The sequence below is a fragment of the Molossus molossus genome, unplaced genomic scaffold, assembly GCF_014108415.1.
Source record: "Molossus molossus isolate mMolMol1 unplaced genomic scaffold, mMolMol1.p scaffold_m16_p_11, whole genome shotgun sequence".
Classification (NCBI taxonomy): domain Eukaryota; kingdom Metazoa; phylum Chordata; class Mammalia; order Chiroptera; family Molossidae; genus Molossus; species Molossus molossus.
This window is the reverse complement of record NW_023425346.1, coordinates 39,650,890-39,663,750: the sequence shown is the minus strand read 5'-3', so window position 1 is coordinate 39,663,750 and position 12,861 is coordinate 39,650,890. Positions and strand designations below refer to the sequence as shown.

The window sequence follows — 12,861 nt, the reverse complement described above, 5'->3', positions numbered from 1 at the left end:
TGTACATAGCCACACAATCAATAAGGCAGGGCAAACCTGTGATATGAAATCATGATGACACTGTAACTAGGTTGATTATACAAAATATTGGATGGCTGCAATCAGATCAAACACTTCAGCTGCAATAGAGTCCTGGGAGCATCCTGCCATGTGGGTTTTATTCCTTTGTTTGATGGGTGTCAAAGAGATGAAGGGGCATCTTGGTGATGGGGGAAAGGGTATTGTTTTGGGTGTTCAGGAATGCCACTGGGAGTTTTCAGTAGCAGCTCTTAACTAATCAGGATAGAAATATTTCAGTAGTTCAGTAATCGATACAAATGTATCAGTGAATGCTAACTGAATATTCAACTTTCCTAGGACTGTGCTTTTCTTCTGTACAACAGGCTTAAGCTCTCTGTGAATATTATGGGAATGGTGGCAAGCAAAACAATTTTAGAAAAATTCTCTATTAACGTACTCTGAGTATGATTTATATCTTGAGGTTTAACATTAACAGCCCCAAACAGCATTACCTTTTTAGTTTTGTGGAACAAGACAGAGCATCAACTTTCTGGCATTTAAATAATATTTATTAAATATTGTATATATCCCCAAGTAATCAGAGACTGGATATAAAGTTTGTGGATTACCTATGCTCTGTTTTATTTTTTGTTTTTGCATAGCTTTTACTTATTTAATTACTGTGCATTAGTTTCCTTAAAGTGAAACAGGGAGTAAAAGTGAGAAAATGTCCAGTTCATTGTTTTTCACTCGAATTAGTAATACATAAAGAACTTTGAGAGGGAGGGATTGTAACCTCTAGCTTTAAAAAAAAAATTATCTGTAGATGTCAGGCACCCACCAATACCTTTGAAAATGAAAAATCTATGATTATTTTTATCTAATATAATCTGGATTATGACAGTATTCATTATTAATTAGATAAGAAAAGAGAAGCTTGGTTATTGTGCATTTTGACCATGATTACATTTGCGGATGATTTATCTTATCTGATTTGCTAGAGAGAAACTAAGTAAAGCCAAGGTGAGCTTCAAAAAAGATTCTTTCCAAATTCTTAACTACGTATTTTTTGAAAATATCTCCAGCCTATTGAAAATGAAACAGTTCTTATTAGACTCTTAAGAACTTCTTTCCTTCCTAATGTTGAACTAAACTACCTGCTGGTTAGATTAATTAGCAATGTGGTGAAAGCTTGATGGGCTAATTCAGTTATGATGTTTATTGGATTATGAAACAATATGCATTTGAAAGATCATTCTTGATTTTCTCTTCTTCGGTTCCTGGTCTACCTCTGTCAATGGCTTACTTGTCGGTGGCTTTGTGCCTGATTCCAAATGGTCTCCAACATCACATTTTGCATTTTTGTCTTTTGTAACACTCACAGTTTCACTTTTTAATCAACTGTCTGACAAAGACATTGATGTGAGAAGGCAAAGATAGCCACTGGTGTTAAGCTGAGAGAGAGGTGTAAGGGTTGGTTTTATATGATGTCAGCTTATTAGTGAACTTTATCGTGTTATGCTGATTTTTTCATTGCTAGGAAATGTTATCACTAGTTGATTTAGAAATTGGTTTGGATAATGAGGAGCTCTTGTACATAAAACTTTTCTAGGTAGAAAAAGTCCTTAGCAAATGTTCAGAATAGTTCTGTTTCTTTGAGCATCAGACCTGGTCAGGAGGGCCCAGGGCTATTGTAGATACTTTATCCCAAAAGCTAAAGCTAACTCTAGGGACTCTAATACCTGGAGAAGTTTTAGGCGAATTTTTCTTCTGCTTAAACTCTCTTATAAGCTCGGTTAGCTTTTGGTTAAATGGGATGGATTATTTGAAAATGTCTAGTTATTGTGTTTGGCGCTTAATGTCAGTTTTGGGGAAAATCATCAACTTCATATTTGAAAAGTGAATAACATGAACAATCTTAGAATGTCAGAGCTCCTATGACAGTGAGACTTCTTCATGTGAATTTGTTAGATTTCTGTTTTTTCGTTGGTACAATCTTTCTTAAAACCTCCAGAGTAATTTATAACACAACACTGAGCCTAAATGTGTCTCTGAGTGGCTTTTCCTATAATGTGGTTGCTATTGCGGGCAAGTATTGACACAGAGAGAATAAGACAGGAGTTGTTCAGTTAGAATCGCTGCTTCCCAGCTTCCTATTGCTATGGAGGCCACATACAACAGGCTGTAATGGAGCAACATCTTCAGGAACTCCATGAGAATTTTTACTTTGCTAACTCCAACTGGCAGCATTATCCATGAAGGAATTCACTTTGTTACCAATACAGATGTACGTTAAACACTGACATTTGTTCAAAGCCTTTGGCTTCTTTCTCAACATATATTTACAGCGACACCTTTTTTCCCTGTTAGATAATGGAACTTGGACTCAACTTTGGCTTGTGTTGGAGTATCACGAACAGGGCTCCTTATACGATTATTTGAATAGGAACATAGTGACCGTGGCTGGGATGACCAAACTGGCACTTTCAGTGGCTAGCGGTCTGGCCCACCTTCATATGGAGATTGTTGGCACACAAGGTACGTATTTTCTTTCTCATTTTTCTCTCCTGAAATACGAAGGTAGGAGCACTAAGTTGTATTTTAGTGTTTAGTTACATTTTGGTTTATTACCATTATCAAATGCAAAGAAACACTGAAGGTACTTTATTAAGCTGAAGAGTTTGTCTGGCTAGAGCCAGCTCTCATCTGCATACTTGTCCTTTTGTATATCATCCATAATACTATTTTTATTTCTGGAGACTCCATCTTTGCCATTTAGCATACCTGGGGGATCTTGCTTTGGTGGCAAGTGCTTTGTATCATAAAGTATCATAAAATATTCATATATCATAAAATATGAATCATTTAAATGTTTAACTTTGATAATTAAAATAATTGCTCTCTAAGTCTTGGAGAGCATTATGCTAAGCAAAATAAGCCAATCAGAGAAAGACAAATACCACATGATCTCACTTATTTTTGGAATATAATGAACAAAATAAGCTGATGAACAAAATAGACCCAGAGACATAGAAAGGAGTACGGTTCAGACTGACAAACCTCAGAGGAGGGGGTGGGGGGGATAGATGAGATAAACCAAAGAACTTATATGCGTAACCAGTAGACATAGACGAAATGCTGGGTTGGGGGGAGGGCGGGATGGGGAGGAGGGTGTCTGGGGGAGGGAAGGAGAAACATTTGTAACAAAAATAAATTAATAAAAATTGAGAAAAAAAGATATTGGTGATATAAAATAATAATAATTGGAAAGGGAAATGTGATCTTGAAAAAAATTCTATATATCATGTACTTGAAGCCAAATAATACCCATTATCTTTTCTATTTATTGAGTTAATAGAGAATTGGCTCTAGAAAGTCATTAGTATAGTCAGAGTAGTGGTTCTCAAATTTGGATTCATGATCCTTTTAATCTCTTAAAAATTATTAGGACCCCCAAAAGTTTTTTTTGTGTGTGTGTGAATTATATCTATTAATATTTACTAAGTTAAGACTAAAATTGAGAAATTTAAAAATACCAATTTATTTATTTAGTATTTAACCAATTAAATATTAACATAAATAACGTAATTTAAAAATTTTTACACAATTTTTTTGTAATGCAAAAAACAGTCTAGTAAAAATTATGTATTGTTTCACATTTTTGAAAATCTATTTAATGCCTGGATTTTCATACCTGTCCTTTATTTAATCTGTTCCAATACATTGTTTTGGCTGAAGTGTGTGAAGAGAAGGTGATATCACACCGACATGCTGTTGAAGAAGAGCCTCAAAGACCCCAGAGATCTTTGGGCCACACTGGAGAACAGCTCATCTCGGGTCGTAGAAGTTTGAAACTTGTCTTATAAGAGAATACTTGCTGTGTTTCTGTGTGTGTACATAGCAATGCTAATTCTTTCCCTTTTCATCCAGCAAACATATTTTAGTGGCCACTCAGTGTTATCTAGTGATCTAAGCATTGAAGGCACTGTGATTACTAAGATGGTCTCTGCCCTTATGCAGTTCATAGTCTAGTTGGGAGAGACAGATAATTAAACACGTGTGTGAATAAACAAGACAATTTAGATAGTGATAAGAGCTATACAGAAGGTAAAATGGGATACTCTGATGGAGAATGACTTGGGATGAAGAATATGTGGTCAGAGAAGACCTCTTTCAGGTGACATTTGGGCCAAGTCTTCAGAATAATTCCTTTTTGGAGAAATTCAATCTTCAGTAACAAAAAAGGTGAATATGCTATTCCTTGTGTGTTACAGGTAAACCTGCTATTGCTCATCGAGATATAAAATCAAAGAACATCTTAGTGAAAAAATGTGAAACGTGTGCCATCGCGGACTTCGGATTAGCTGTGAAGCATGATTCCATACTGAACACTATCGACATACCTCAGAATCCTAAAGTGGGAACCAAAAGGTAAGCTAATTTCCTTTGGTAGCAACCTAAGACTAAGTCTGTCCCATAAACATGAATGCCTGGGATGTGCGTAGGGAGGAAGGCAGCAGGTCCAGATGGGAAATATCCTCAGCCCAAGAAAGCAAAAAGTCTTCTCGGGGTCACTCAGAAATGAGTGGCACGAGGGTTATGAAGCAAGGAGCATTGGCATTCTGGTCATATGGAAAGTAACCATTTGGCCAGTGGAGGGGATCAGTGAAGGAGATGGTGGTATATTGTTTTTAGTATGCCACATTCTGAGAACACATTTTCCTATAGCGAGGAAGAAAAAGATGTCAGCAGTATACAGCTCCTCCAAAGCCTTTACACCTCCTAAAGAACCGAAGCTCAGAGCCAGTTCTGTATGCTCAGACGCAGACTCAGCAAGTGGACTAAAGAGGGGAGGGACTGTATCTAACACAAACGCATATGCGCTCTTGTGTTCTCTCAGTATTTGAAAATGGTATGCAACAACTTACGTATTTACCTGCAGTTGCATTATCCTTACGTCTCCCAAATTGATGTGTATTAAGATAATAAGAGTTTGGACACAGTCCCCACTTTTAAGGAACAGAATCTCTGAAAGTTAAGAACAAGATGATGGAACAAGCATAGCACACACACATCAAGACAGGCCCATTAGTGACAAGTGTCTGGTGTCTTCTGGTCATGGTCAGCCCATGGCCCTGAGGCCGCATGCTTCCATCTTCTTTTATTTGTGTTTCAGGAGCTGTGCCACTTTGGCATAATTACAGGTTTCTTGACCTTGAAATGAGAAACAACCAAAACATTTCCTGTAGATTTTTTAAGGCCCTCGAGAGTAGAGGATTTCTAAGCTGGCACAGTTGGCCTCCAGTCAATGTTTGACAGTCCAGGCCAGTCCCTCTGAGTCCTTCACTTAGTTCCAGGAGACTTTAATGAAGCCGCAGAAACACTCAGGACAGTTTATCCACACTGGGCAGCCTTTCCTTTTCTTTTCCTTATAAAAAAACAAGTTTTGACTTGCCCATCTGACTGACCCCACATGAGGGACCCTCAGGGAAGCCTTGGATGCCAAATTTTTAGGGGAGCTAAATTTTTTAAATGGGGTTGGGAGTGTGTTACACCCTCACCTGAATATTCTGAAAAAGTCTCAAAATCTTCCTAGGTCCCATGAACTGTATATGACTTTGATTTAGTCCTATTAAAACAAGACTGTAATTTTCTTGGTTAAATATATATATTTCTTGGAGCCAGTGCATAATAAAATTGTTCATTCAGAACAGATATTTGTGGAATGCTGCTCAGCACTGTGTTGGAGTCCTGGGCCCACCATGAATAAAACATACTCTTTGCCCTCAAGGAGCTTTCCTTGGCCACGAGCTACTGATGGAAATTGAGCTTCATCTCTCCTATTGCGTGTTTTGCTTACCGAATCCCTTCTGGCGTGTGCCTTCCACGTATTTGGCTCTTGGTGCATATGCTTTATTACTGAGAGGGATGACCTCTAGTTCTATTTAAAATATTTTGAAAGTTATGGTTGACTCAATAACTGTATTGTTTAATTTTATTCTAGTACAGCACAGTGGTTCATATCCACCTGTAAAATTGATGTTCGCTATCTTAACTTATATTTTGTGTCAGGATTTATTAAGATTGTGGTATAGTGGGTTGCTATAAAGTCATACACAGAATCTGAAATGTGCATGTTTTGAAGGTATATGGCCCCTGAAATGCTTGATGATACAATGAATGTGAATATCTTTGAGTCCTTCAAACGAGCTGACATCTATTCTGTTGGCCTGGTTTACTGGGAAATAGCCCGAAGGTGTTCAGTTGGAGGTAAGATAGTGGACATTTTTGTGTCTGCCTTTCTTTGATGTTCTGAATACAAGATATTATGTGCTTTTTTCTAAGCACTATATTGAATCATTTCTTAATAGTTAAGAGAATACCTTTTGACATACATTTTAAGTGGCAAAAATGGAGTGTCCTGCATATAATGGAGATTTTATATTGTGATTACTGCCTAGGTGAGGGTGACCTTCTCCAGATAATTCTGATTTCCATAATGATACTTGGCAAAGCACTTGAAAATTTTACTTGAGTTTTGTTTGCAGTTAGCTGGAGCCCCATTTCATACCAGAAATGAAATCCAAAGAAGTGAAATGGCTTGCCAACCCCACAGGATGTGAGCTGAAGTCTTCTGGTTCTCAGACTTTTCCTATTTTCTTTCCTGTGATGAGAAATGTGTGGGGGATAAAGGAGAGTTCGAAGGTGGGCAAAGACTAAGTTTCTGACTCTATTGCTCCTAGCAGTTTAGAGATGAATAATGAGAGAAAGAATTTGAGAGAATGAAACCCTACAAATGCAGTCTAATGGAAATGTTTCACCCATGGAGAAAAGTAAATAAGGAATTAAATGGTTTAGAGTTTCCTCTTTCAAGTGAGACTGACTTAGGGCTAAGCTTTGGTTTAGCAACTTTCTGAACATCTGACCTTAGGCAAGTTACTTGGTCTCATTTTCCTCATCTGTAAAATGAAGAGATGATAAAACGGATCCAGCTGGCTTTGAGGATTTAATGGATTGATTCAATGAATTCACCTGAAGCTTTTAGTTCAGAGTATGCTCATAGGTAAACATTCAAAGGAAAAGTGGTCCTTATTCAACCCCTGCCACTCCTTGCGTTTTGTCTTGATCTCATTTTTCTTTTACATCAATCTCATTTTTTTTTAAATCAAAAAACGTACAAGTTAAAATGTATTTGAATGAGAAAACATACTTTCCCTCTTTATCCATAGATTAGATAATAAAACTGTCAGGAAGATGAAACTATTTCTAGAAGCAGTACAGATATGGTGGTGTAGGACTTGGACACTGGAATCCTCGAGCCTGGGATTGAGTTCCAGATCTGCCACTAATAGCTGTGTGACCTTCAGCAAGTTCATGACTATCTCTGTGCCTCATTTTCCTTGTTCTGTAAAATAGGGATATTGTGGTACCTTCTTTAGGCAATGATTTTGAAGAATGATTAGTTAAAACATCTGAAGGGCTTAGAAGAGTGCTTGGTAAACAGCAAAATTCAAACGCATTTGTCATATTTTTTTAAATGTTGTATTGATATTTGTCTAGATTTGCTTTTTGGATTTTGTCCTTACATTTTCTTCAACTGTAGGAATAGTAATGTAATTAACATGATTTAAAGTTCATTTTCTAATATTATGGCGCATCTTAAATGGTTTGCATTAAAAGGACTGTAGTTGCCCTGACCAGTTTGACTCAGCCGTTAGAACATCAGCCTGAGCATCAGGCCTTGGGTTTGATTCCCAGTCAAGGGCATGAGCCTGGGTTGCGGGTTTGCTCTCTGACCCCAGGCAGGGTCGTGCAGGAGGCAACCAATCAATGTGCCTCTCTCACATGAATGGTTTTCTCTCTCTTTCTTTCTCTCCCTCCCTCCCTCCCTTTTACTTTATCTAAAAATCGATGAAAAAATATCCTCAGGTGAGGATTAACAACAATAACAAAAGGACTGTAGTTAAATAAATTTATAAGGAAATTCTTGAATTCAAGTACTATTCTAATAATTAAGGTTTAATCTGTATCTAAATATTTGAGATTCTTTCAATATTCATCTTCATGTTGAACTGTCCATCTTCAATCACTTTGCTTGTGTCTTTGGGGAACATTCTTAGGTATAGTTCTAAAATCCAATGTAAGAAATTCAGCTTTTAAACGATTGCCTAACAATTTTTAAAAAGAGAAAGCTATTTTATTTTGAAAAAGTTATTTAATGGAGAAATATACTTCATTCATAGAGCAATGAGGCCATACTATAAATTTCACAATTAAGCATTACTTTTGAATTCCACAATGGAACATTATGTAAATCAGAATTTACATAATTTTCATAATATACATTATATTTTATATAATTATTAAAATGATTTAAATGTAATATATTTATATAACATATATAATATGTAGTATAATTATATTAAAATGTTTATTATATAAAATAATTACATATGATTTTTATATAAAATGTGTTATTATCAAAATTACATAAATTTTTATGAAGGTGAAGGGGTTAGCTAGAGAGCATATATGCACAGCCCATGGACACAGAGAGCAGTAGGGTGAGGGCCAGGTGAGGGGAGCGGGGGTTGGGTGGAGATGGGCAAGGGGGAGATGGGGGACGTCTATAATAGTGTCATCAATAAAAAATGTATAAACTTAAATTTAATAATTATTCTGAGTACTTTAAACTTATATATTTAGTTTTATAGTGATACATAATTTTAATGAGCCTGACTTTCTAGTTTTCCACAGTACCACTTGTGCCTAGAAGACTTCATTGATATTATTCTAAAATAAGCATCATTGTTTATTATTCACACTAGGAGATTTATTGTGCAAATTTCTTATAGGAATTGTCGAGGAGTACCAGTTGCCTTATTATGACATGGTGCCTTCAGATCCCTCGATAGAGGAAATGAGGAAGGTTGTTTGTGACCAGAAGTTCCGACCAAGTATCCCAAACCAGTGGCAAAGCTGTGAAGTAAGGCTAAGTTCTTATGTATATTTTTCCTATTGTAATTTTGAGGTAAGTATCAGTGATGATTTCAGAGACCATATACTTCTCGTTTAATCTAGGCATCCAGTTCATTTTATATATGTAGGTATATGTCTTTGATTTTATTCCCTTTAGCTGTGTATATATATACATAATACTAAGTTATGGGGCAGTACCAAACCCTGCCATCCCAGTGACTTGACACACAGGTTGTATTTCTTGCTAAACAAAGTCTCCGACAGGTTAGGCAGCTTTCAACATCTGTGCTCCCTGTGGTGACTCAGTAATCCAGGTGACTTTGATCTTGGGATGCTGCTATCTCAACATATAGTTTTTAGGTCTAGATCAACAGAAAAGAGGAGCTGGAGGGTCACACACTGACTCTTTAATGCTTTGGCTCCAAGTGACTCATATTCCTTCCACTCATGGTTCACAGACTAGAAGCAGTCTCACTGTCCCATCTAGCGGCAAGGGACCAGGAACTGTGGGGAGCAAGGCGTATTGGGAGTCTATTACACAGAGCATTACAATTTCTTCCTTTTATTCCATAAATTCTTCCTAATCCCAAACCCTTCAGAAGCTTGAGTGTACCCTCTTTCCTCAGAAAAGCATCCTTTTCTGGCAGGAACTGCTTTTTATCTCCTCATCCCCAACCACACATGTAGTAACCATCACACAGGAGACACAATAAGTGGTTATTGCAATGCTGGTTCTGCCTTCCTGAAGAGAGAGACTTTTTCTAGCTGCCCTGAGGAGAAAGGAGGGGAGGTGGGGGGAGGACTATAAACCATCCAACAAATTCCATAACTATTTTAATGCTTTAGTCTCCCCCATCCCGTTTAGTACTATGTATCTTCTGTCATATTTAAATGTAATGCTTAAATTCTTTTTAAGCGACATCTTTTAGTTTGGCTTTGTCATAGGGATTATTTTATACAGTTGACTTTCCCTCATCTTTTCCCCTCCACCCTTCACTCAACTCTTTCTCTATTTAAGGCAAGATTTATGTCTCGGTATTTCTATTTTGTGTAGATAACTTACCTACATACTTACTTTAGAAGCAGAATTTGAGGCAGTTACAACCAAATTGAAATTAATTTTTCCTAATATTAATAACATCATGCATGCAAATCAATGATATATATGTAAAGTTTAAAGTGCAATCATAAAATGAAAAGCAGTGAATTCACTACCAAGTTTAAAAAATGGCCCTGGCCAGTTTGGCTCAGCGGTTACAGCGTCGGCCTGCAGTCCGGAGAGACCCGGGTTCGGTTCCCGCTAAGGGCACATACTTCGGTTGCAGTTTGTCCCCGGCCCTGGTTGGTCGTGCGGGTGGCAGCCACTCGATGTGTCCCTTCACATCGATGTTTCCCTCTCTCTCCCTTCCTCTCTCTCCCTCCCACTCTATCTGAACAAAAAATGGAAAAATATCCTCGGGTGAGGATTAAAAAATAAAATAAAAAATGGAACATTTCCACACCAATGTATGTCCTTGACCCGTCTGAGAGGTTCATAGTATAATTATTTATTTATTGTTGCCTTGCTTTTCTTTAGAATTTTTTCTAAAATACTAAATTTTTACATATATTTTTACATAGCTTACTTTTGTCTATTTGTGAAATTAATTAAACTCACTGTAGATTCTTCTTAAATATTTTTTATACTTTCTCTTTTTTAATTTTTTTTTTTTTTTTATCCTCACCCGAGGACATTTTTCCATTTTTTTTTTTTTTTATTCAGGTAGAGTGGGAGGGAGAGAGAGGAACAGAGAGAGAGAGAGAAACATCGATGTGAAAGGGACACATCGAGTGGCTGCCACCCGCACGACCAACCAGGGCCGGGGACAAACTGCAACCGAGGTACATGCCCTTAGCGGGAACTGAACCGGGGTCTCTCAGGACCGCAGGCCGACGCTCTAACCGCTGAGCCAAACCGGCCAGGGCTATACTTTCTCTTACATATGCTTATTAAATGTGCTCATTTCTATTTCTGTGTACTCTTTCATTGTATGAATGTAACACAATTTCTTTTTCTGCTGTAATGTTGATTATCTTTGTGATTTTTCATTTTTTTGAATAATGCTGCTATGTATGTGTGGCAAAGTATCTTTAAGGTACAGAACTACAGACGCCTTTGGAGTGGCCACATAGGTAATTATGTCTCCAAATAACGGAGTTCTGGGACCAGTTTTCACACCTTTTCCTTCTTTCTTACCGCACTTCCCAGGACTCCAGTATACTGTTGCTTGAAAGCGGTGATAGTGGATATCTGTTTTGCTCCTTGAAACTTTGTATTTTTCACATTTGAATATGGTGTTTGGTGCAGGGTTTGTTTTTTAAAACTTTATTTATAATAAATGAAAGCTAACTTGTATTTGATAAAAGGTTATATGAGGTGATTATATAGCATTTCTGCTTTAGTCTCTTAAAATATTTTTTTATTAAATCTGTTGGGGTGACATTGGTTAATAGGATTATATGGGTTTCAAGTGTGCATTTCTATGATACGAGATCTCTTTATTGCACTGTGTGCCCACCACCCAAAGTCAGACATCTTCTATCACCTTGTATTTGGCCCTCTCCACCTCCTACCATTGCTCCCCCCTTCTCTCTGGTGACCACCACACTGCTTTCTGTGTCCATGAGTTTCAGTTTTATGTCCCACATATGAGTGAAATCATATGGTTCTTAGCTTTTTCTGACTGACTTATTTTACTTAGCATCATATTCTCAAGGTCCATCCAAGTTGCTGCAAGTAACAGTATTTCATATTTTCTTATGGCTGAGTAGTATCTCATACTATATATGCACCACATCTTCTTTATCCAGTCCTCTACTGAAGGACACTTTGGTTGTCTCCCTGTCTTGGCCACACTGAATAATGCTGCAGTGAACATAGGGGTGCATCTATGTTTGTGAATACATGTTTTTGAGTTTTTCGGGTGGATACCCAGGAGAGGGATTGCTGGGTCATATGGTAACTCATTTCTGCTTTAGTATCTTCATGAAATAGATGAATTGCATTTATAGACTTCCCACTGTTAAAGCAATCATGTATTCCTAGAATAGATCTAACAGTCATTTTTATGTAATCAACTTTGTACATTACTGATATATACAATTTTTGTCTATTTTTGCCCGGTATTTTAGTTCTATCTTGTTGTGTATTAATCCTATTTATTAGATATTGGTGTGCTTTTATGCCATCATTGTTTGTTTATACTTATGAACTAAGATAATTTTCTGACTTCCTGGTGTGCATCCTTTGACTGTGTTTTATTTTTTTAGTGAGGATCTAGTGGCTGTAAGTTCTTTCAGCATTTGAGTGTCTGAGAATGTCTTTATTTTGTCCACAATCTTGAACAAGTAGTTTATCTAGGCATAAAAATTTAGGTTCAAAGTTGTTTTCTCTAAACACTTTAAAGGTATTATTTCACTGTCTCTAGCTTCCATTATTACTATTGAGAAGTGAGCTAATTTTTATCTCTTTTTAGTTCATTTTTTCTTTTCTTCCTGATTACGAACTTCTCTATGTTTTTAGTATTCTGCAGTTTCTCTATGATGTGTTTGGTGTAGATGTCTCTAGATTAATCTTGCTTGGGATTTTTGGACTCTCCTATTCTGAGGTTTTGTGACTTTCCTCAATTCTACATAATTCTGAGCCATTATCTTTTCAAATAATTTCTTCTCTCATTGTCTCTATTACTCATTTTTAGAGAACTCTTTAGATACATGTCAGACCTTTCATTTTCCTTTGCTTGTTTCTTATTCTCCCATTTTTCATATTTGTGTCTTTACACAGAAATTGTCACATTTATCCTCCAGTTCATTAATTCTGTCTTCAGATGTATCAAATTTGCC

General features: G+C 36.8%; 1 protein-coding gene across 3 annotated transcripts in view; it reads left to right on the top strand.

Moving 5' to 3' along the window:
• ACVR1C (activin A receptor type 1C) overlaps window positions 1-12,861 on the top strand; it is a 79,443-nt gene that overhangs the window by 64,939 nt on the left and 1,643 nt on the right. For all 3 annotated transcript variants that reach the window (XM_036254229.1, XM_036254232.1, XM_036254230.1), the window contains 4 exons: window positions 2,371-2,538; window positions 4,275-4,431; window positions 6,146-6,270; window positions 8,856-8,986. In XM_036254229.1, the coding sequence (XP_036110122.1) occupies window positions 2,371-2,538; window positions 4,275-4,431; window positions 6,146-6,270; window positions 8,856-8,986 (581 nt within the window). The remainder of the gene's footprint in view (window positions 1-2,370; window positions 2,539-4,274; window positions 4,432-6,145; window positions 6,271-8,855; window positions 8,987-12,861) is intronic.